The following is a 23,042-nucleotide window of genomic DNA, read 5'->3' on the forward strand; positions in this document are numbered from 1 at the left end:
TGATTGAGAAAGGCACAATTGCACCGCTAGGTGGATTAAAATAGGTTTTTTTAAATAGATTCACAATAGTTCATTTCACATGTTATGTTTTAATGTTATGGTAGGAAGTGAGTAAACACTACAACCACCGCGGAAATGTACCCTTCACCTAAGAATGGTTTGCAGTAAAATATTAATAGAATTGTATGTATTTAATAATTATTGAACAATCTTAACAAAATACACCTACGGATGGTTTGCAATAAAGTTATTGATTATTGTTCAATCTGAACAAAATAAAATTTTAAACGAATGACATCATCCGAATACTCCAATAATGTATAGGAGATGCAAAGTCCCAGACAGCAGACTGAACAGAGTAATAGTTGTTTAGTAGGACCGCACTCATAGCATAGGGAAGTGAATTTTGGTACCGCGGTATTCAAATAAATTAAACATCGAATTAGAGGGACACACAATCTGTAGAACACTAACACAGAACACAACGAGGAAGCACAAAAACAGCGATGTAATATAACATACGAGTACGGCATGCAGTACGAACACAAAGGTACATATGAGGTTTAAAAGTAGAGGGACATAGGCAAGATCAGTCAGTCGAAATTAAAATCCAACGAAAAAAGGGACAGTGCGCGAGACAAAATAAAATTAATCGGACAGAATAAAATTTAGTGTTCTTAAAACGGACAACGTGCTTTTCATAAGATAGAAAAAGGAACCAGTGTTCGCTGGTGAACTATCATACTGTTGGTGACCCGGGGATCAAAGGTGCACGCAGCTGCTGGAAAGGCAGAAAAGCACGCGAGGATCCGGCACAAGTTGATGAATTTCGTATACATTTAATGGTCCTTCGAGCCGGATCCCGCGTTTTACGAGAAGCAAATTTAATCCTCTGGAAAAAGTTGTGGTGAGACCTTGCGGTTACTGGTGGATTGGATAGCCGGTGCTATACTTCGCTGGTGAAGCTGCTAGCAAAGCGGAAAAAACGTGGCTTGAGCCGCAATTGTACGGAATTAACTTCGCAACGCTTTACGAGAAACAGGTGGGTGAAAATCTTTAGTTATTTTATTGCCTGCCCACTGTTCTGTGCGAGTTCTGTTCTTGTCCAATATATGAGCGCCTTTTAATATTTACCCGTTCAAACAAAGCGAAAAAATGAGCGACATTGATCGAGAGGTGTATATTGGGAAGCTCCAGCAGCGTTTGTCGAATCTGCAAGAATCAACGTCTTTTCTGGAAAACTTTCTTAAAAAATATAAGCCGGAAGAGAATTTAGGTCAGGTTCAGGTTCGGCTAGAGAAGCTGGAGGAATTCTTTGTTAAATTTTCGGATGTTGCAGCAGAATTAGAATCGTATTCGACGGACAAGTATCCGATCAATCTAAAAAAGGATCGTTTTGCGTTTGAGTCATTATACTATTCAATAAAAAGTGGTCTTTTGTCGAAACTACCAAAATCAGAACCCCCGTCCCTTCCTCCCAGTTCAGCTGCTTCTGGATCGGCTATTGTTCACTCACATATTCGTTATTCCGAGCTGCCGTTGGTCAAATTTAGCGGTCGGCCAGAGGATTGGGTATCTTTTCGCGACAGTTTTGTTACTGGAGTGGTCAACCGGGCGGAAATTCATGAAATCGACAAGGTACAGTACTTGAAGGGACTGGTTCAGGGCGATGCAGCCAGATTGATCGGTCATATAGAGCTTAGCGAGGAGGGATATGAGTCGGCATGGCAGCTACTGAAACGGAGATATGAGAGCAAACGTCGACTGGTTTTCTGTCATTTACAAGCTTTGTACGAAACCCCACCGATGCAAAAGGAGTCCAACGACGAGTTGCTGCGTCTGATTGATAGTTTTGAGGAGCATTTGTCCAAGCTGAAGCGTCTAGGTGAGCCTGTTAACAGATGGAGTTCTAGTCTCGTCTATCATGTGTATGTGCGCTTAGACTCGAACACAAAGCGGGAATGGGATCGACATTGCAACGCTGTCGATTCGTTGGAGCATGATCACGATTCTCTAAATGCATCACAGGACATAGTGGACGAGATGCCCGCATACACCGACATGATCCGGTTTCTACAAGGCTATGCTAAGGTTCTGCCATCATCCAAACAAGTTTCTTCCAGCAAGGGTGAACGTCCTTTCAAAGGAAACAGCAGCGTGCGTTATGCCTCTCATTTCACAGCAAATTCAAACCAGACTTCTTCGTCAATTCCCGGCTGTTATCAATGCGGGCAGAAGCATTACATATATCAGTGCCCAGATTTTCGAAAACTTTCAATCGGTCAACGTTATGAATTGGTGGACTGCAACGGATTGTGCAACAACTGTCTTCGCACAACCAAGCATACGGCGAGATCCTGTCCATCTAGAAATTGCAACCGGTGCAGCAAAAAACACAACACGTTACTGCATGATTCTAGAGCCGATCAGCAGCGTGGTCAGCAGAATCAGCAACCGGCATCGGGATCTCAGAATCAACTTGGCGCGCACCAGCAAGCATCTACTTCAGCAGGTCCATCAAATCAGAATCAACAATCGGGAAGTCGACAGCAAGGTTCACAATCAGCTGGGTCACAGGTGGTGAGACAAGCGCAGTCAACCTATTCAGCTACGCCAGCCATACAGTGTTCATATGCGACACAAACAAAACATCAAGATCGTATTGTTCTGCTTCCAACAGCCTTCATCAACGTGGAAGATAAAATGGGAAAGCTGACTCGTTCCAGATGTGTTCTCGATTCCGCGTCACAATGCCATTTTATTTCGAATGATCTTTGTAACAAATTGAAGCTTCCACGCAAACGAGTTCCATTACCGATTATCGTTTCCGGAATCGGTTGCTCGTCGGCTAGTGTCACCCATTACGTAGTTGCCGAGATTTCGTCTTTTCATTCAAACTTTAGAGCAAATTTGCGAATGCTAGTTCTTCCCAATGTGACAATAAAGATACCAATCCAAGATGTCGATTCTTCCGAGTGAGATGTCCCGAGTCATATTTGTTTGGCAGATCCAACATTTCACAAATCCAGCCGTGTGGATGTTATTATTGGGGCAGAGCACTTTTTCAGCGTGTTGCAGTACGGTCGAATCGAGTTGGGAAAAAATTTACCACTTTTACAGAACACACATTTCGGCTGGGTTGTGTCAGGTGGATGTGGAAATGAGGATCCACAAGTGTCACTTCACAGCACTGTATATTTGGGAATTCTGGAAGATTTAGTCAAACGATTTTGGCAGTTGGAAACATTTCATGACCTGAGGGAATGGTCGATAGAAGAACGAGCCTGCGAGAAACATTTCGTCATCAACACCGTGCGTAACGAAGTAGGACGATATGTGGTGAAGCTCCCGCGCAGGGAGGATATCTTTGGACAGCTGAGGGATAACCGTTACAACGCGGAACGACGACGAGTAGAACCTCTCGAACGTAGATTGGAAGCAAATGCAGAGCTCAAGGCACAGTACCACCAATTCATAACGGAATACGAAGAACTCGGCCACATGAGAGAAGTCGACTCTGGTGAATTGGATACAAATCCGCAATATTTTCTACCTCATCATGCGGTTCTGAGACCGGAAAGTTCGACAACAAAGCTGAGAACGGTTTTTGATGCATCCTGTAAATCCAAATCTGGACTGTCTCTCAACGATGTCCTAATGCCGGGACCGACCGTGCAGGACTCACTAGTCGCAATAGTTCTACGCTTCAGAATGCATCCGTTTGTTGTGGCAGCGGACGTGACCAAAATGTATCGGCAGATATTGGTTGATCCATCCGACCAGCCGTTGCAGAGAATCTTCTGGCGGTTTTCAGCCGATGAGCCACTAAAAATCTATCAACTGTTAACCGTAACTTATGGAACTAACTGCGCCCCATTTTTAGCCACAAGAGTTCTCCAGAAGTTAGCAGAGGATGAAGCACCGAATTATCCATTGGCGGCGTCAGTAGTACGGAAAGATTTTTATATTGACGACATGTTAACTGGGAGTGACAGCGTACGCGGGTTGCGCGAAACGATCAAACAAGTGATTGATATGATATCATCGGCAGGATTTTCTCTACGCAACTGGTCGTCAAACAGCCCGGAGGTTTTAGTTAACATTCCAGTCGAGTTTCAGGAGAGCAAAACTGAACTTGAACTGGATCACGAGAGCTCAACCACCACACTTGGCCTTCGTTGGGTGACAACGTCAGATGAGTTACGATTCAAGCAGCCAAAGTGGAGTGAATCGGAAACCCTGACAAAACGTGTTGTACTCTCTCAATTAGCAAGTTTATTCGACCCATTAGGACTCATCGGCCCAGCTCTATCGAAGGCCAAAATCTTCATACAAACACTGTGGAAGCTGCAGATTGACTGGGACACACCCCTTCCTACGAGTTTTCAAGAAGAATGGCGAGAATTTCAGTGCCAGATTTACAACATAGAGCAACTAAGTGTTCCACGGTATGTTCTCTCCTTGAATAAGGCTAGTTCTTTGGAGTTACATGGCTTTAGTGATGCGTCGGAAGCAGCATATGGAGCGTGTTTATATCTTCGATCGATTTCGTCCGACGGATGTTGCACAATTCGTCTACTCACTTCCAAGTCACGCGTTGCCCCGCTCGATAATAAATCCATTCCGCGGTTGGAGTTATGCGCAGCTCTTCTGTTAGCACATCTTCTGGAAAAAACTGTCGAAAGCATTGGAATTAAGGCTGCTGTATATCTCTGGACAGATTCTACAGTGGTACTGAGCTGGCTCGCAAGTACTCCATCTGCCTGGAAAACCTTCGTGGCCAATCGAGTGGCGGAAATTCAGGAACTGACGCCACACGCTTCTTGAACTCATGTACCCAGCGAAGATAATCCAGCAGATTTGATTTCTCGCGGGCTGGACGTGACTGCGCTATTGAAGTCCTCGTTGTGGTGGAATGGTCCAATGTGGCTAATCACAACTCATGTGCCATGGCCAGCGAAGTTTAATGTGACCGATAAAGCCAGCCGAGACTCGCCGGAATTCGAATCGCGCAAAGCAGTGGCATTACCAACAATCGCAGTTCAGGAAGATGTGGATCTGATCTCCAGGTTTTCAACACTTCATCGTCTACTATCTGTTTTCGCATGGGGATTAAGGTTTGCATACAACTGTCGTGCTACTTTAAGTAAACGTCGATCAGGGCCCTTAACAATCGAAGAGAAACAAGAGGCACTCATCAAACTAGTGCGTCGTGTACAGGAGGAACACTTTCCTGCGGAATTTGCCGCTCTGCAGAAACAGAAACCTGTTTCTAGATCATCGAGACTCCGATTTCTAAAACCAAGACTTGTAGACGGGCTCATTCGCGTCGGGGGTCGTTTGCAACATTCCAAAATCGCAATCGATGCAAAGCATCCCCTGGTATTGCCTGGAAAGGACCATCTAACGAAACTAATCGCCAGGGCAAAACACTTCAAGACTCTTCACGGAGGTCCTCAACTTCTGCTGTCTACAATTCATCAGCGATTCTGGCCACTAGGCGGTCGAGATATGGTCCGACGCTTGGTTCATTCATGTGTCACCTGCACAAGAGTCAAGCCGCAAACCTTGGAGCAGTTGATGGGAAACCTTCCTCGTGATCGCATCACTAGCAGCCACGTTTTTGAAAACGTGGGAGTAGATTTTGCTGGACCAATGTACATCCGTTCCGGCATTCGCAGAGTTCAAACGATCAAGGCTTACGTCGCAGTGTTCGTCTGCCTTGCCACAAAGGCACTGCACTTGGAGGTAGTGATGAACCTGAGCACGCCTGCCTTCCTGGCAGCTCTTCGGAGATTTGTCGCTCGTCGTGGAAAACCAGCCAATATATATATTGCGACAACGCAAAGAATTTCCGTGGAGCCAGTACACAGCTAGAGGAGCTCCGCCGACTTTTCATTTCACAGAGTCACAAGAATGCTGTTATCAACTTTTGTGAGCCCGACAACATCAGATTTCACTTCATTCCGCCACGATCTCCATCGTTTGGCGAACTATGGGAAGCATGTGTAAAATCAATGAAGTTTCATCTACGTCGGATCGTCGGAAACGCCACGCTGAACAAGGAAGATTGTGAGACAGTATTAGCTGAAGTCGAGGCGTGCCTGAACTCGCGACCGATCACACCGTTATCCACCGACCCATCTGATTTGCAAGCTCTAACGCCCGGCCACTTCATCATTGGAAGGCCCTTGAATGCCCTGCCCGAACCTGACCTGACCGCAACTCCGCCTAATCGATTAGCTGCATGGGAACGATGTCAGCAGATTGCACAGCATTTTTGGAAACGCTGGCATCATGAATACTTGACGTCACTTTAGAAAACATACCGCTGGTCCACCACAACGAAGAACCTCGCAGAAGGAGCCATCGTTATCATGAAGGAGGACAATCAGCCACCGCAGAGGTGGCCCTTAGCACGAGTTGTATCTGTCCACCCTGGAGAAGACAAACTAGTTCGAGTAGCCACGGTACAGACAGCGACAGTAGGACCGCACTCATAGCATAGGGAAGTGAATTTTGGTACCGCGGTATTCAAATAAATTAAACATCGAATTAGAGGGACACACAATCTGTAGAACACTAACACAGAACACAACGAGGAAGCACAAAAACAGCGATGTAATATAACATACGAGTACGGCATGCAGTACGAACACAAAGGTACATATGAGGTTTAAAAGTAGAGGGACATAGGCAAGATCAGTCAGTCAAAATTAAAATCCAACGAAAAAAGGGACAGTGCGCGAGACAAAATAAAATTAATCGGACAGAATAAAATTTAGTGTTCTTAAAACGGACAACGTGCTTTTCATAAGATAGAAAAAGGAACCAGTGTTCGCTGGTGAACTATCATACTGTTGGTGACCCGGGGATCAAAGGTGCACGCAGCTGCTGGAAAGGCAGAAAAGCACGCGAGGATCCGGCACAAGTTGATGAATTTCGTGTACAATAGTTTTTTTTATAAATATATTTTGAAGTACATTTCACATGTCAGTGATGAAAGGGAAAGCCTCTTAGATTAGCAAAGCATTTCAGATAATTATTGGCACTCTGATATTATGATGCTCTCTGTGCCATCTACTTGGGAGTTACAATCGTTCTGGCTTTTAAGTTATTGTAGAAAGGTATGTGTCGTAATCTAGTTCTACGATGCCAGGAAAATGTTTAGAGATTTCTACTATGAATGAAGGAAAGAAGAATACACTAAATTTGAACGTTAATAGTTTTAAAAAGACCGTTCCTAAGGAGATATTTTTCATTGCATGGGTATCTGCAATAATGTAATATCTATTCCAATGACCATTGGCTACTACGTGGTTTCGGAAGAGGTTGTAAGTCGAGATAGAAGCTCATAGGATTGATTGAATAGGTAATCATACAGCCTTGTGATGCTTTTATAAATTTTAAAATCTGAAAAAATTGTTCTAGGGTCGGAGATGAGACCCTCTGGAATCAGGTCATACCTGTTCCGGGGACCTTTAGCTATAACGTGGCCTAATATCAAGTGCCAAGAAGCGGTCTGAGCCAAGTTATAAGCTCATAGGTTTGATTGAGTAGGACATCATACAGCCTTGCGATATTTTCATAAATTTTTAAATTTGAAAAAAAAATTGTTCTAGGGTCGGAGATGAGACCCTCTGGAATCAGGTCATAACTGTTCCTGGGACCTTTAGCTATAACTTGGCCTAATATCAAGTGCCAAGAAGCGGTCTGAGCCAAGTTATAAGCTCATAGGTTTGATTGAGTAGGATATCATACAGCCTTGTGATATTTTCATAAATTTTTAAATTTGAAAAAAATTGCTCTAGGGTCGGAGATGAGACCCTCTGGAATCAGGTCATAGCTGTTCCGGGGACCTTATCCTACAACGTGGCCTAATATCAAGTGCCAAGAAGCGGTCTGAGCCAAGTTATAAGTTCATAGGTTTGATTGAATAGGATATCATACAGCCTTGTGATATTTTCATAAATTTTTAAATTTGAAAAAAATTGTTCTAGGGTTGGAGATAAGACTTTCTTGAATCAGGTCATATCTGTTCCGGCGATCTTTAGCTACAACGTGGCCAAATATCAAGTTCCAAGAAGCGGTCTGAGCCAAGTTATAAGCTCATAGGTTTGATTGAGTAGGACATCATACAGCCTTGTGATATTTTCATAAATTTTTAAATTTGAAAAAAATTGTTCTATGGTCGGAGATGAGACCCTCTGGAATCAGATCATAACTGTTCCGGGGACCTTTAGCTACAACGTGGCCTAATATCAAGTGCCAAGAAGCGGTCTGAGCCAAGTTATAAGCTCATAGGTTTGATTGAGTAGGACATCATACAGCCTTGTGATATTTTCATAAATTTTAAAATTTGAAAAAAAATGTTCAAGGGTTGGAGATGAGACCCTCCGGAATCATGTCATACCTGTTCCGGGGACCTTTACCTACAACGTGGCCAAATATCAAGTGCCAAGCAGTGGTCCGAGCCAAGTTATAAGCTCATAGGTTTGATTGAGTAGTTAATCATGCAGCCTTGTGATATTTTCATAAATTTTTAAATTTGAAAATAATTGTTCTAGGGTCGGAGATGAGACCCTCTGGAATCATGTCATACCTGTTCCGGGGACCTTTAGCTACAACGTGGCCAAATATCAAGTTCCAAGAAGCGATCCGACCCAAGTTATAAGCTCATTGGTTTGATTGAGTAGGATATCATACAGCCTTGTGATATTTTCATAAATTTTTAAATTTGAAAAAAATTGTTGTAGGGTCAGAGATGAGACCCTCTGGAATCAGGTCATACCTGTTCCGGGGACATTTAGCTACAACGTGGCCAAATATCAAGTTCCAAGAAGCGGTCCGAGCCAAGTTATAAGCTCATAGGTTTGATTGAGTAGGAAATCATACAGCCTTGTGATATTTTCATGAATTTTTAAATTTGAAAAGAATTGTTTTAGGGTCGGAGATAAGACCCTCTGGAATCAGGTCATACCTGTTTCGGGGACCTTTAGCTACAACGTGGACAAATATCAAGTTCCAAGAAGCGGTCTGAGCCAAGTTATAAGCTCATAGGTTTGATTGAGTAGGACATCATTCAGCCTTGTGATATTTTCATAAATTTTTAAATTTGAAAAAAATTGTTCTAGGGTCGGAGATTAGACCCTCTCGAATCAGTTCATAACTGTTCCGGGGACTTTACCAACAACGTGGCCAAATATCAAGTTCCAAGAAGCGGCCTGAGCCAAGTTATAAGCTCATAGGTTTGAATGAGTAGGACATCATACAGCCTTGTGATATTTCATGTACGGTACCGACGACCGCCTCGGTACGATCTGGAGCTACTGAAGCAACCAAATGTCGCCACTGCATACGCGCAGCACCTCGAGGCAGCGTTGCCGGGCGAGGGAGATCTCGACGTGGCTCCGCTAGAGGATTGCTGGAGAACAGTAAAAGCAGCCATCAACAACGTAGCTGAGAACATTGTCGGGTACGAGGAACGGAGACGACGGAGCGATTGGTTCGACGAGGAGTGCAGAGCGGTTTTGGAGGAGAAGAATGCAGCGCGAGCGGTCATACTGCAGCATGGAACCCGACAGAATGTGGAACGATATAAACAGAAGCGGAGGCAGCAGACACGCCTCTTCCGGGAGAAAAAACGCCGCCTAAAAGAAGCGGAGTGCGAGGAAATGGAACTGCTGTTCCGTTCTCAAAATACACGGAAGTTCTACCAGAAGCTCAACGCATCTCGCAAAGGCTTCGTGCCGCAAGCCGAAATATGTAGGGATAAGAACAAGAGCCTGCTGACGGACAATCGTGAGGTGATCGAAAGGTGGAAGCAGCACTTCGACGAGCACCTGAACGGCGAGGAGAATGTAGGTACAGATGACCAAGGCAACGGAGGATTTGACTACGTCAGTGCAGTTGAGGACGGAAATGAACCAACTCCCACGTTGAGGGAAGTTAAGGATGCCATCCAACAGCTCAAGAACAACAAAGCAGCTGGCAAAGATGGTATCGCAGCAGAACTCATCAAGTTGGACCCGGAAAAGTTGGCCACTTGTCTGCACCGGTTAGTAGTCAGGATCTGGGAAGCCGAACAGTTACCGGAGGAGTGGAAAGAAGGGGTGATCTGCTCCATTCACAAGAAAGGCGACCATTTGGAGTGTGAGAACTTCCGAGCGATCACCATTTTGAATGCCGCCTACAAAGTGCTATCCCAGATCATCTTCCGTCATATATCACCTAAAGTAAATGAATTCGTGGGAAGTTATCAAGCCGGCTTCATCGATGGCCGGTAAAAACGGACCAGATCTTCACCGTACGGCAAATCCTCCAGAAATGCCGTGAATACCAAGTCCCAACGCATCACCTGTTCATCGACTTTAATGCGGCATACGACAGTATCGACCGCGTAGAGTTATGGAAAATCATGGACGAAGACAGCTTTCCCGGGAAGCTGACTCGACTGATCAAAGCAACGATGAACGGTGTACAAAACAGCGTAAGGATTTCGGGTGAACTTTCCAGTCCATTCGAATCTCGACGGGGACTGAGACAAGGTGATGGACTCTCGTGTCTACTATTCAACATCGCTCTGGAAGGTATGATGCGACGAGCCGGACTCAACAACCGGGGCACGATCTTCACGAAATCCGGCCAATTTGTATGCTTCGCGGACGATATGGACATTATCGCCCGAACATTTGGAACGGTGGCAGACCTGTACACCCGCCTGAAACGCGAAGCAGCGAAGGTCGGACTGGTGGTAAATGCGTCCAAAACAAAGTATATGTTGGAAGGCGGAACCGAAAACGACAGGATCCGGCTAGGAAACAGCGTTACGATCGACGGGGATACCTTCGAGGTAGTGGAGGATTTTGTCGACCTGGGATCCTTATTAACGGCTGACAATAACGTGAGCAGTGAAAACCGAAGACGCATCATCAGTGGAAGTCGGGCCTACTATGGGCTCCAGAAGAAACTGCGGTCAAGAAAGATTCACCCCCGCACCAAATGCACCATGTACAAAACGCTTATAAGACCGGTGGTTCTCTACGGCTACGAGACTTGGACCATGTTCGAGGAGGACCTGCAAGCGCTAGGAGTTTTCGAGCGACGGGTGCTAAGGACGATCTTCGGCGGTGTGCAGGAGAACAGTGTGTGGCGGCAAAGGATGAACCACGAGCTCGCTGCCCTCTATGGCGAACCCAGTATCCAGAAGGTTCAATGTTCAATGTCCCGACCAATGATCAGACATTGGTCAGAAATCACCACGATTATTCTGATTTTCACTACTCAGTCTCTGAGTAACTACGGTTTTTATTCGCTGAGTTATATTATACGAGCGTGCACAGATGCAAAGTCAAACCAAAGGAAATTGCTTTATTTTCATCGCGAAATACCCAACCTCAACTGATTTTTGCAGTGGAAAACATTTTGTTTTCATCACGAAATAATTCAGCGCCTTTTCTTTTTTAACGGGAATAGAAAAGTCAATTGTGTTCAGTGAACTAAGCAACCCTGTGGTGAAAATTCATCGCACCGTAATAAAAGTCGCCGACAAAAGTTGGCCCAACTCGACCAATCCACCAATACACCCGCCATCTCTCCGAGGTTCGTCGTCGTCAAGATATTTGAACGAACCGACTCTGCGCTACCCTGCGTCGGAACCGAACGCGCGCTGCTGTTGTTGTTGGACTGGTTGCTGCTGCCACCAAGCGTCGAAGCGGCCGGCCTAGAAATCTTCAAGATTGCTACCAACGCCGCCGCCATGGAAGAACGAACGCATGGATTACCGTAAGCTAGTGCTATTTCATCCTTTCCCACATTTAAATAAAACCAAATATGTCTAAATTAAATTCTTAATAATCAAATGGCCTTTAATTGTTCATGTTTAAAACGATTTTTTTTATCTTAATAGCAAGAGCCCTTTTCGCGAGTTTTTTCGTTGGTTTTTGCAGTCAGGGAAGATAGTCCGCAATTCCTCCGGAGCAAATCGCCCAAGCCGGGTCAAGTAACTAAATTAGTTACAAGTTAGGTAGAACACAATCTTTCTTAATAACATTGTTAAATACTAATACGGACATGAAGAGTGAAGCCTACTGTGAATAACAATACATCGTTCTGCTTGTTTACATTGTATGACGTCATGCTCGATTGGCTCCGGACAGTTTGTTTGGCTCGATAAAAGTACCTTCCCTTGTCTATTACTATGAGTGTCTATAATTTCTGCTGATGGTTTGATACTCGGGGTAAACTCGTTTTAAATATCAGTGTATTGGTTGTGGCACTAAAACTGGATTCTAATTGCACTGCGCACTTAATATTTTTCTAGTAAATTCTTCTCATAGACTGGTTAGTTCGACTGGTCTGTCTATGAAAGTACCATCTCTATCACTTGAAATACCTGTGCTTTGACAGCTCGCAGTTTTCAGTAGCAGTTTGATCACTCGCACTTTGAAGATACGGAGTCCAGGTTGGTGGAAAAGGCGCAATATATACTGCTATAAACACAATTTTATAACTATCCGTAGAACCAGATTAATTGTATAACATGTGCATGTACGACGAGATTTGTACATCCACATTAAGACCGGTTTATTTTATGTCCGTTTAGATGACTCAATGTTTATATTCTTATATACCAATCGACTCAGATCGACGATTTGGGACAATGTCTGTGTGTGTGTGTGTCTGTGTGTGTCTGTGTGTGTATGCAACGGACAAATTCTCATTCGTGTTTCTCAGCAATGGCTGAACCGATCTTATCCAAACCAATTTTAAATGAAGGAACTAAAAAACCTATTTTAATCCACCTAGCGGTGCAATTCTGCATTCCTCAATCATGAATCACGAGAATGTGTGCGTTGTTTATATTCATTAAAAGCTTTTAAATGCATATATTACATTTTATTATTGTACATCACATGACAAACATATACAGGAAAATAAATCATTATTCGAGTTCTAAAATTTTGAAAAAGAAAAGCAGCCACGGTAATATTGAGCTGAAAAAAGGTGCGAAATCGGTCCCAAAAAGTCGACATTTATAAAAAAAAATTTTCGGGATGACATCTCGACGTTTCATGCATTTTAAAGATGTTTGGCATCAAAAATACGAATTCAATCTCTGAAATTTCATGGGGTCCCCCCTTTGAAAAAAAAAATTATATGGGAATTTCATATGTGACCGGACGATTTAGTCTATATTTCCGGCCCTATATAAGCGATCCGTACGAAATTTTATAAACATCTGTGGGGATATTATAGCTATCATTTGGGAGTTTGTGAAAATCGGCCCAACCATTTCCAGGAAACTGATGTGAATTCGTAAATTTTGAAAGATGGCCGCTTTTCCCGGTCACTTCCGGAACCGTCTATGGTGGTCAATGTAGTCAACGAAAGTTTGGTTGGCCGTCGGTGACCTAGAACAGCAAATTTTAGTTGTTTGAGAGACATTTTAGCGAAATTTTTACCTTTTTTGCTTTCATCGGAGTATCGGTTTGAATCACAATTTGCTATGTGATCGCACGCCACAACCTGTAACTCCGGAACCGGAAGTCGGTTGGGGATAAAATTTAATAACCATTTACGGGGACGCAACATCTTTCATTTGAGGCCAAGTTTAGTCGAATCGGTCTAGCCATCTCCGAGAAACCGATGTGACTATTATTCTGAATTTAGATACTTCCGCCGGGACTTCCGGAACCGAGGATGGTGGCCAACGTGGCCAAATAGACTTTGAATGGATGTTAGTGACCTAATACTACAAATCGAAGCAGTTGTGGTCATATTTTGGAAAAAAAATCACCTTTATACATTCATTGCAGAATTTCTTAAAATCGACATTTTCTGCGTGTTCGTACTTATCACCCTGTAATTCCGGAACCGGAATTCGGATCCATTAGAAATTCAATAGCAGCCTATGGGAACGTTGTACCTTTCATTTGAGACTATTTTTGTAAAAATCGGTTCAGCCATCTCTGAGAAAAATGAGTGACATTTTTGGTCACATACACACACACACATACACACACACACATACACACACATACATACATACACACATACATACACACACAGACATTTGCCGAACTCGACGAACTGAATCGAATGGTATATGTCACTCGGCCCTCCGGGCCTCCGTTAAGAAGTCGGTTTTCAGAGCAATTGCAATACCTTTCTATTGAGAAAGGCAAAACAGTATGAACGCTATTAATTTGTTTTTGATTCTGATGTTTAGTTCCCAAGATATGAATACTTGAATGCGTAAAAATGGCGTTTATTGCAGTTTTTTTGAATTATCTGCCGAAATTGACAACATAGATTAACAATTTATATGTTTTAGACAGCTTTAACGAATACCTTTCGAACAAGCTATAGATTGTTGAAATCGGACTATTATCAAAAGAGATATTTAACATTAAATGCGGACGAAAGATTTCCCATTGCCAGAAATATGACCAAAAGATGTAATCTATTATTAACGCCAAAACGGCTTATTTTAGGTCAATGGTATCTTCAGAGAATTTAATGGAGGCAATATGCCCTTTCTTTTGGTATTGTGCTTTTGCTGATTAATCCCCCTATGAGTGAGATATTTCACACAAATTTTCTTGGAAGTGATTATATCGAAATGATGTCTTCAGCAAATTTGTAGCTCTTATTTTTGCGAATAACTTTACTAAAGACTTTAAATATCTATTTTGAATACTTTAAAAGTTATGGCTTGTTGTTTGTTGATTACTCTTTGTCGCCTATTTATTGTTCAATATAGTAATAATCCATTGAAATAAGCTAAACATTATTTCGATAAAACGAATTTTGCATTTCATTTTACTTTCTACAATAGCTAGAAATAATCACCGAACACTTCCAAGTTGTCTGGAAGGAACTTGATAACTTATCAGTACAAAAATGTTCATTTGTGCGAACCTTCTGACTGCAATTTTTCTAACTTATAACCATCGGATCAATCTGAAACATATCCGAAAATGAAAAGCGAAATAAATAACTCCAAGCAACGGCATAGCCAAGAGAAGGTTTTGGGGTTTAACACCATACAACCCCCCCCCCCCCCATCCCACCACACCAAAAAAAAATTGGATTGAAGTTGAAAATTTATTGATGCAGACTGATTTAATTCAATATTACAATAACAATTATCTGATCCGTAGATTGATAACCTGTTGTTGTAAACATCATGAGGACTTTTGATAAATTGTCCAAATGAGGTCCTGATATGTAATTGATCTATTGGTCTTGATTTCACAGTTGTCCAATAGCATCAATATCAAATTCCTGCCTGAAAACATTCCAATAGAAAATTCCAGAGTTCTGTAATCAATCATAATCCTCAGATTTATTTTCAAATTGAGCTCGTTTTTGTAGAAATGTACTGTAATTAGGGTCTTTATTCAATAGAAAGCGAAGTTAAAATTGATTTAATGTCTATGAAACATAGAACTGCTCACCAAAAAAATGCATAACTTTCAACATTTGCTAAAAAAGTTTTTGCCTTTCTCATTCACTCTAAAATTCGTCAACCTAATCCCGACCCGGAGAGCCGTGTGTCATATGCCAATCGACTGAGTTCGTCGAGATCGGAAAATGTCTGTGTGTGTATGTATGTGTGTATGTGGAAAAAAATGTGACCTCTGTTTCTCAGAGATGGCTGGACCGATTTGCACAAAGTTAGTCTCAAATGAAAGTAACGAGTTGAAGAGTGCAATCACACAGCAAATTCCCATATAAACTGAAATGAAAAATTTTCAAAATCAAATTTGTATTTTTGATGCCAAATGACTTTAAAATGCATGAAACATTGAGATGTTTGACAAAAATTGACTTCTTTGGACTTTGCTACATTTTTGCCTTTCTCATTTCTATATGCAATCACTCCAAAAATCGTCAATTATACCGGCCCGGTGGGAGTATGCAGTGAGGGGTTGCTACTTTAAAATTAAAACTAGTTTAAAATTTCTTAACAAGTTGAAAATTTTCGGCAGGACCTGGACCTCCCGGATCTTTCTCCATGATCCGCCGCTGGTTTCAATCGATGTTTCAATATCACATAGTATCTCAAGATCGTGGCTGTCGATCCATTGTATGTATGTGCACATCGTACTGAACATGTAATATTCATTTCCACCATTTTATTGAACATAACCATCGTAGTTTGGACAAATGAGACAGGCACAATTGCACCACTAGGTGGATTAAAACAGGTTTTTATTTTGGGAATGCGTCGAGTTGAGACGAAAACGTAATATGATTAATAACGAGGATAACACTTTCCGAATGTAGAGAGAAATTTATGAAAAATGACGATTTCCATTCGATTCTAGCAGGTTCTGATCGATTTTGATGAGCATTTGATTTTTGTTGTATGACCAATGACATGTATAGGTCAAATGTTTAAAAACAGTAATTTAAGGTCCAGATAGCATCATTTTGAAACCGCCAATTTCGAAAGATTAGTATCTTCGATGAGTTTTACAAACGTTAAACAGCGCATCATTTGATAAAATAATTTTGACGGTATATCGTCCAAGAAGTATGTATGGTGAATTTTCTCAGGTTAATATTCATGACTACAATAAAGTCTCAACAAATTCGCTAAAGACACGAACTCTGTTACTATTTTCTGAAAAATTAATTCTGCATGATTTTAAAGCTTCAAAAATTACGGTTTCGGAATTATGCCGTTTGGACAGTGTGATCGATTTTCACCAAAGCCCCACCAAACCGAATTTCTGGCTACGCCGCTGACTTCAAGTAAGTAGAAACAAAGTCGTTCTACGCTCGTTGATGGGCTTTAGCAGACGAACAAGACTGAATTCGAGTAAATCCTCTCTTGAGCATGTTTCCCTTATCATGAAGATATGCGAAATATGCGAAAATAAAAAGTTCATCATAATCAGAAATAGTTATCAGATTACATCAAGGGACGAGACGAATATTTTAACAGCTTCAGTTTATTATAAAGAAAAAAATTGCCCGATTTAGTCAATGTCCCCATTTTGTCAGCCTAAAGTACACAATGAGACTGATAAAAATGGGTCTTTATTGTATGTATTATTCACTGTGTTTCACATTAATAGGTACATTTCATTTTTGGGGATTTTTTATTGCATCGAACTACAACAATTTTTAGGTAGCTTTCAAGGGATTATTTTATAGAATTCTTCCAAAATTTGGCGAACCTATTCCAATTCGTATACCAATTAATTGGTATACTTAAGGGTTTATATGTTGCAGATAGAGAAAATACTGAAATTTTCAGCTTTTTTCCTACACAATATTACGAAAGCTTATTAAACAATTTTTCCTAATAAGTTTGTGAAAATTATAAACTATTTGAAATTTTTTAATAGTTTTATTTTTATTTAGCCGTGATTTTTTAATAAATAGTGACCATCGCTTCACAACGTAGTCTATTTCTCATGGCTTGCGGTGAGCACGATCTCTCGAATTGCTGAACTGAAAATTATGGAATAGAAATTAATTTTTAGTATTCTTTACAGACCCGCTGGTGCCCTAAAACGATTTCGTTAGATTTTCAGAGCACTGTGCACCCAGTGCATTAACGCAAGTAACGGAAGGTTATCGAAAAGTTTCGTGAAAAAAAATTCCAGTAATGATGATGATTTTCCCAAACGGTTCGTTTTCGTAAGGTTTTTATTTGTTCTTTGGCATTAGGATTAGCGATAATAATTCAAATCAAGGATACTACTGGGAAGTCACCTTTAGAAAAAGACGATGTCGATGTAAAATTTGAAACTATGCACGCATGCACTTCAGAGATAGCGTGATATCAGGAGCTGCGATTTCATATCAACGCTTTTTTGTGAAAAGGGCGATACTCACAAATGTAAACATAGGGCTTTTTTCATACATGCGAATGAGGGCTTTGAAACGCAACAAATTAACCTAAAAATTTTGATTCTACGATATTGCTTTCTTAAACTACAGCAAAAAATACAACGGGCGAAACTGTATTTTTGTTTGTTTATTTAAAGTTTCGCCCTCCACGCTCCATGCAAACAAACAGGGCGATACTTTTTCTGCTAGCAAACTGTTATTTTCGTATTTTTTTTAGGATTATCAAGTTGATACCAGCTGTAAATAGTAACAATGATCTCAATTGAAAAAACACGGACGAAATCGGTGATGTAGAACGGTAGTTATTGTAAAAAAACGTAAGGGCGATACTTCAATGCTGATAGGTGGGACCGAAAAAGTAAACAATCGCCAAAGGGGCGATACTATCATTTTGTCAATTTGAATAGCAAAAACAATTTTTAATTTAATAATTTCTAATACTTTAAGAAGTTTTGGGTTTCGATCACTGAATCATGCAATCTAGGATGTAAAAAACACAATAGTTATTAAATAGGAAATAAAACCAAGTCTGGAAATATTCACTGCTATCGCCCTTTTCAAGAAAAAGCGTTGATTTCTTAGTTCTAAGTCGCGTTGGAAATTTGAGTAAAGTATAAACTTCAAATCGATTCAACAAAACATTCGTTTTTTTTTGGCTCAGTACAATATATAACCCCTTTAGGAAAATTCAGCTTTCCCACCACAATATAGATATTTTATTAACAGAGCATTAACAATAATTCGTTGGTATGTCTATTTTATGGGCCATTTTTTCGCTTTCCCATTGATTTGGTTTGAGATTTCTAGCACTGATGTTGTCCTATGCTGATTTGAGCGATTCTCTGAGTCCTGCCACTATCCCATGTAGTATGTATAATCAAAAACATCGCGAAGCATCAAGTTCTAATTTTTCTCAAACGATATAATATCCGAAGAGAGTGATAAGAGTTATAAGAAATGTCTCATCACACTGTTAGGTGGATTAAACACGTTTTTATTTTGAAAGTAACAGTATACACCTGGTTCGGTTCATAGTATTTTCCTTCAAAATTTTTTTTAAGAAACTCGTGTTTTGTAAGCTCCTTCACGGATACTTATTTACAATCCGTAGCAGATACAGATCCAGCGGATACATATCACCCTACAGTAGCAACAGGGTACCGTCACAATCGTCTGAGCTCTCGATCGAAGCAGATCGTTTTTCTTGTGCTGTGCATAGAGTAAATCACTATATATACATTGTGAAGGTCAACCATTGTTTGAGGCTGGCTTTGTTCGCCGGTGCCTAGGTTGGTGAAGTGAATAGTGGAATAACCGGACAAGCCGCTAAATAAGCTAAGTATCTTTTTTTTTCATTTCCCTTTCCCCCGATCGGTCGCTACTTCTTAGATCTGTTTCCCCTGAATATAAGTTTCATCTCTCGTTTACACCACGTGCTATCCTCGTGCCTAAATGGCCGAGGGCGAAGTAACATTAGATGGGAATGATATTCCCATGGATATACCGGATAAACCCGAAGTTACTCCCTCCCCTGATTCCCCGAGTCCTCCTCGTATTAAAACATACCCAGCCAGTTCGACTGGACCCAGGGTGGTCTATTTCCGGCCCATCACGAAATCGCTTAATATTTTAGAAATCTCACGGGAGCTGACTGCTAACTACCCGGCCGTAGCTCAGATAACACGTGTTAGAGCTAATAAGATACGCATATTACTGAATGACCTCGACCAGGCAAACCAGATTGCTCGCAGCGAACGTTTTACAAAGCAATTTAAAGCGTATATTCCTTGTTTAGCAGTGGAGATCGACGGGGTCGTCGCCGAACCGGGTTTGAAGTGCGAAGACGTGTTGAAGTACGGAGTTGGTTGCTTTAAGGACCCCTCACTTGAACATGTGAAGATTCTGGAATGCAAGCAATTGTATTCCGCAAGAACTGAGAATAATAAGACAACTTATTCATTGTCAGATTCGCTTCGGGTGACTTTCTCCGGGTCTTCTCTCCCCAACTATCTCCTCCTGGATAAGGTTCGTCTACCTGTTCGCCTGTTTGTACCGCGGGTAATGAACTGCAGCAATTGCAAGCAGCTGGGCCATACAGCCACCTATTGTGGCAATAAGAAAAGGTGCGGCAAATGCGAGGGAGAACATGAGGATGACTCTTGCGGTGGAGAAACTGAAAAGTGTATTTACTGCGGCGGCCTTCCGCATGATCTTAAATCATGCCCCGCGTACAAACAGCGCGGGGATAAAATTAAGCGCTCCCTTAAGGAACGCTCGAAGCGCTCTTATGCAGAAATTCTTAAGAATGCTTCGCCATCTGTCCCTTCCGAAAATTCCTTTGCTCGTTTGGCTGGCGTTGAGCAAGAATCTGACGACCCACAAGAGGGAACATCTTTGGTTAACTCAGGGGAGTCCAGGAAGAGGAAAAATCTAGCCTCCCCTAGATTGCCTCGTAAGGGTGCCAAGGTGTCGTCCACTCAGAGTGCGCCAATTACAATCAATAAATCCAATGGAAGTGATGCACTAAAGCCGAAGCAAGTTGCTCCAGGACTTGGAAATTTTAATTCTAACAAGGAGTATCCACCACTTCCAGGGACACCAAAAACCCCAAGTGTTCCCTTTTTTCAAACAGATACTCAGTCCAGTAGCGGACTAATGAAATTTTCTGACATAGTGGACTTAATTTTCACAGCTTTCAATGTTACTGATCCTCTTAAAAGCATTCTGATACATTTTCTCCCTATGGTGCAAACATTTTTGACAGTTGACTGCTAAATGGCCCCTCCTTGCAGCGATCGTATCCTTCGATGGCTAAGTCATCAAACGAGGTCACTGATTCGATCACTGTCCTACAGTGGAATTGCAGAAGTATCCTCCCGAAAATCGATTCCTTCAAATTCTTACTAAACAGTTTAAAATGTGATGTTTTCGCATTATGTGAAACTTGGTTAACTTCCGATATAAATCTCAACTTCCACGACTTTAATATAATCCGTCTGGATCGAGAAAACCCTTATGGAGGAGTACTTTTGGGGATCAAAAAGTGCTATTCTTTCAACCGAATTAACCTCCCTTCGACACCAGGCATTGAAATTGTCGCTTGTCAAGTTTTAATCAAAGGTAAAGACCTTTGCATTGCTTCCATCTACATTCCTCCTAGAGCCTCGGTAGGGCACCGAACGCTTTGTAATATCACGGAATCCTTACCGGCTCCGCGGCTAGTTCTGGGAGACTTTAACTCGCACGGTACGGTGTGGGGCTGTCTTATTGATGATAATAGATCAACATTAATCCAAGATCTTTGCGACAATTTCAACATGACCATCTTAAACACGGGAGAAATGACGCGGATTCCTACACCACCAGCACGCGCAAGCGCGTTGGATTTATCACTATGCTCAACATCGCTACAGTTAGATTGCAGGTGGAAGGTGATCCCTGATCCCCACGGTAGCGATCATTTGCCTATCGTGATTTCAATTGCTAACGGTTCAAGACCATCGGAAACAATCAATGTCTCGTATGACCTCACACGGAACATTGATTGGAAGAGTTACGCGACCGCGATATCCGTTAAAATCGAATCCACTCAAGAACTTCCTCCGGAGGAAGAGTACAGGTTTTTGGCTGGCTTGATTCTCGACAGTGCGAATCAAGCTCAGACTAAACCAGTACCCAGCGCGAATACCCATGGACGGTCTCCCACCCTGTGGTGGGATAAAGAGTGCTCAAAGCTGTACGCGGAAAAGTCCACTGCATATAAGGCCTTCCGGGAAGACGGGTTACCCGCTAGCTATCTACAGTACGCGTCGTTAGAAAAGCGAATGAAGAGTCTAATGAAAGCCAAAAAACGCAGTTATTGGCGCCGGTTCGTCGACGGGTTAACGAGAGAAACAGCGATGAGCACTCTTTGGGGTACGGCTCGACGTATGCGTAACCGTAATAGAACCAACGAGAACGTGGAATATTCAAACCGTTGGATATTTGCTTTCGCCAAGAAGATCTGTCCGGACTCTGTATTCGGAAGTTGTTCGAGAAAATGATCTTGTTTCGCCTCGACAATTGGGTTGAAGCAAATGGCTTACTGTCAGATACACAATTTGGCTTCCACAAAGGCAAAGGGACGAACGATTGCCTTGCGTTGCTTTCTACAGAAATCCAAACGGCCTATGCTAACAAAGAGCAGATGTCATCAGTCTTCTTGGATATTAAGGGGGCTTTTGACTCAGTTTCTATCAACATTCTGTCAGAGAAGCTGCACCAGCATGGTCTTTCGCCAATTTTAAATAACTTTTTGCTAAACCTGTTGTCTGAAAAGCACATGCACTTTTCTTATGGTGATTTAACAACATCGCGATTTAGCTACATGGGTCTTCCCCAGGGCTCATGTCTAAGTCCCCTGCTCTACAATTTTTACGTGAATGACATTGACGATTGTCTTGCCAATTCATGCACGCTAAGGCAACTTGCAGACGACGGGGTGGTCTCTGTTACCGGGCCCAAAGCTGCCGACTTGCAAGGACCATTACAAAATACCTTGGACAATTTGTCTGCTTAGGCTCTTCAGCTGGGTATTGAGTTCTCCACGGAGAAAACTGAGTTGGTTGTTTTTTCTAGGAAGCGTGAGCCGGCGCAACTCCAGCTTCTATTAATGGGTGCAACGATCAACCAGGTTTTCACATTTAAATATCTCGGGGAATGGTTCGACTCTAAAGGTACCTGGGGATGTCACATTAGGTATCTGAAACAGAAATGCCAACAAAGGATCAATTTTCTCCGAACAATAACTGGAACATGGTGGGGTGCTCACCCAGGAGACCTGATCAGGTTATACCAAACAACGATATTGTCGGTGATGGAGTACGGGTGTTTCTGTTTCCGCTCCGCTGCGAACATACACTTCATCAAACTGGAGAGAATCCAGTATCGTTGCTTGCGCATTGCCTTGGGTTGCATGCACTCGACCCATACGATGAGTCTCGAAGTGCTGGCGGGCGTTCTTCCGCTAAAAAATCGATTTTGGGAACTCTCATATCGATTACTCATCCGATGCGATATTCTGAACCCGTTGGTGATTGAAAACTTCGAGAGGCTCGTCGAGCTTAATTCTCAAACCCGATTTATGGCCTTGTACTTCGACTACATGGCACAGAGCATTAATCCTTCTTCAT

The 23,042-nt window shown here is 42.1% G+C and overlaps 1 protein-coding gene across 1 annotated transcript; it reads left to right on the plus strand.

Moving 5' to 3' along the window:
* Window positions 1–1,155: 1,155 nt before the first annotated feature.
* On the plus strand, window positions 1,156–11,788 carry LOC131680072 (uncharacterized). The gene is made up of 6 exons (XM_058960794.1): window positions 1,156–2,975; window positions 3,030–4,448; window positions 4,842–5,748; window positions 5,907–6,274; window positions 9,275–9,806; window positions 11,555–11,788. Exons 1-6 carry the CDS (start codon window positions 1,156–1,158, stop codon window positions 11,786–11,788), a joined length of 5,280 nt encoding a protein of 1,759 aa, XP_058816777.1.
* Window positions 11,789–23,042: the final 11,254 nt, after the last annotated feature.

Source organism: Topomyia yanbarensis, chromosome 2 (assembly GCF_030247195.1).
Source record: "Topomyia yanbarensis strain Yona2022 chromosome 2, ASM3024719v1, whole genome shotgun sequence".
Classification (NCBI taxonomy): domain Eukaryota; kingdom Metazoa; phylum Arthropoda; class Insecta; order Diptera; family Culicidae; genus Topomyia; species Topomyia yanbarensis.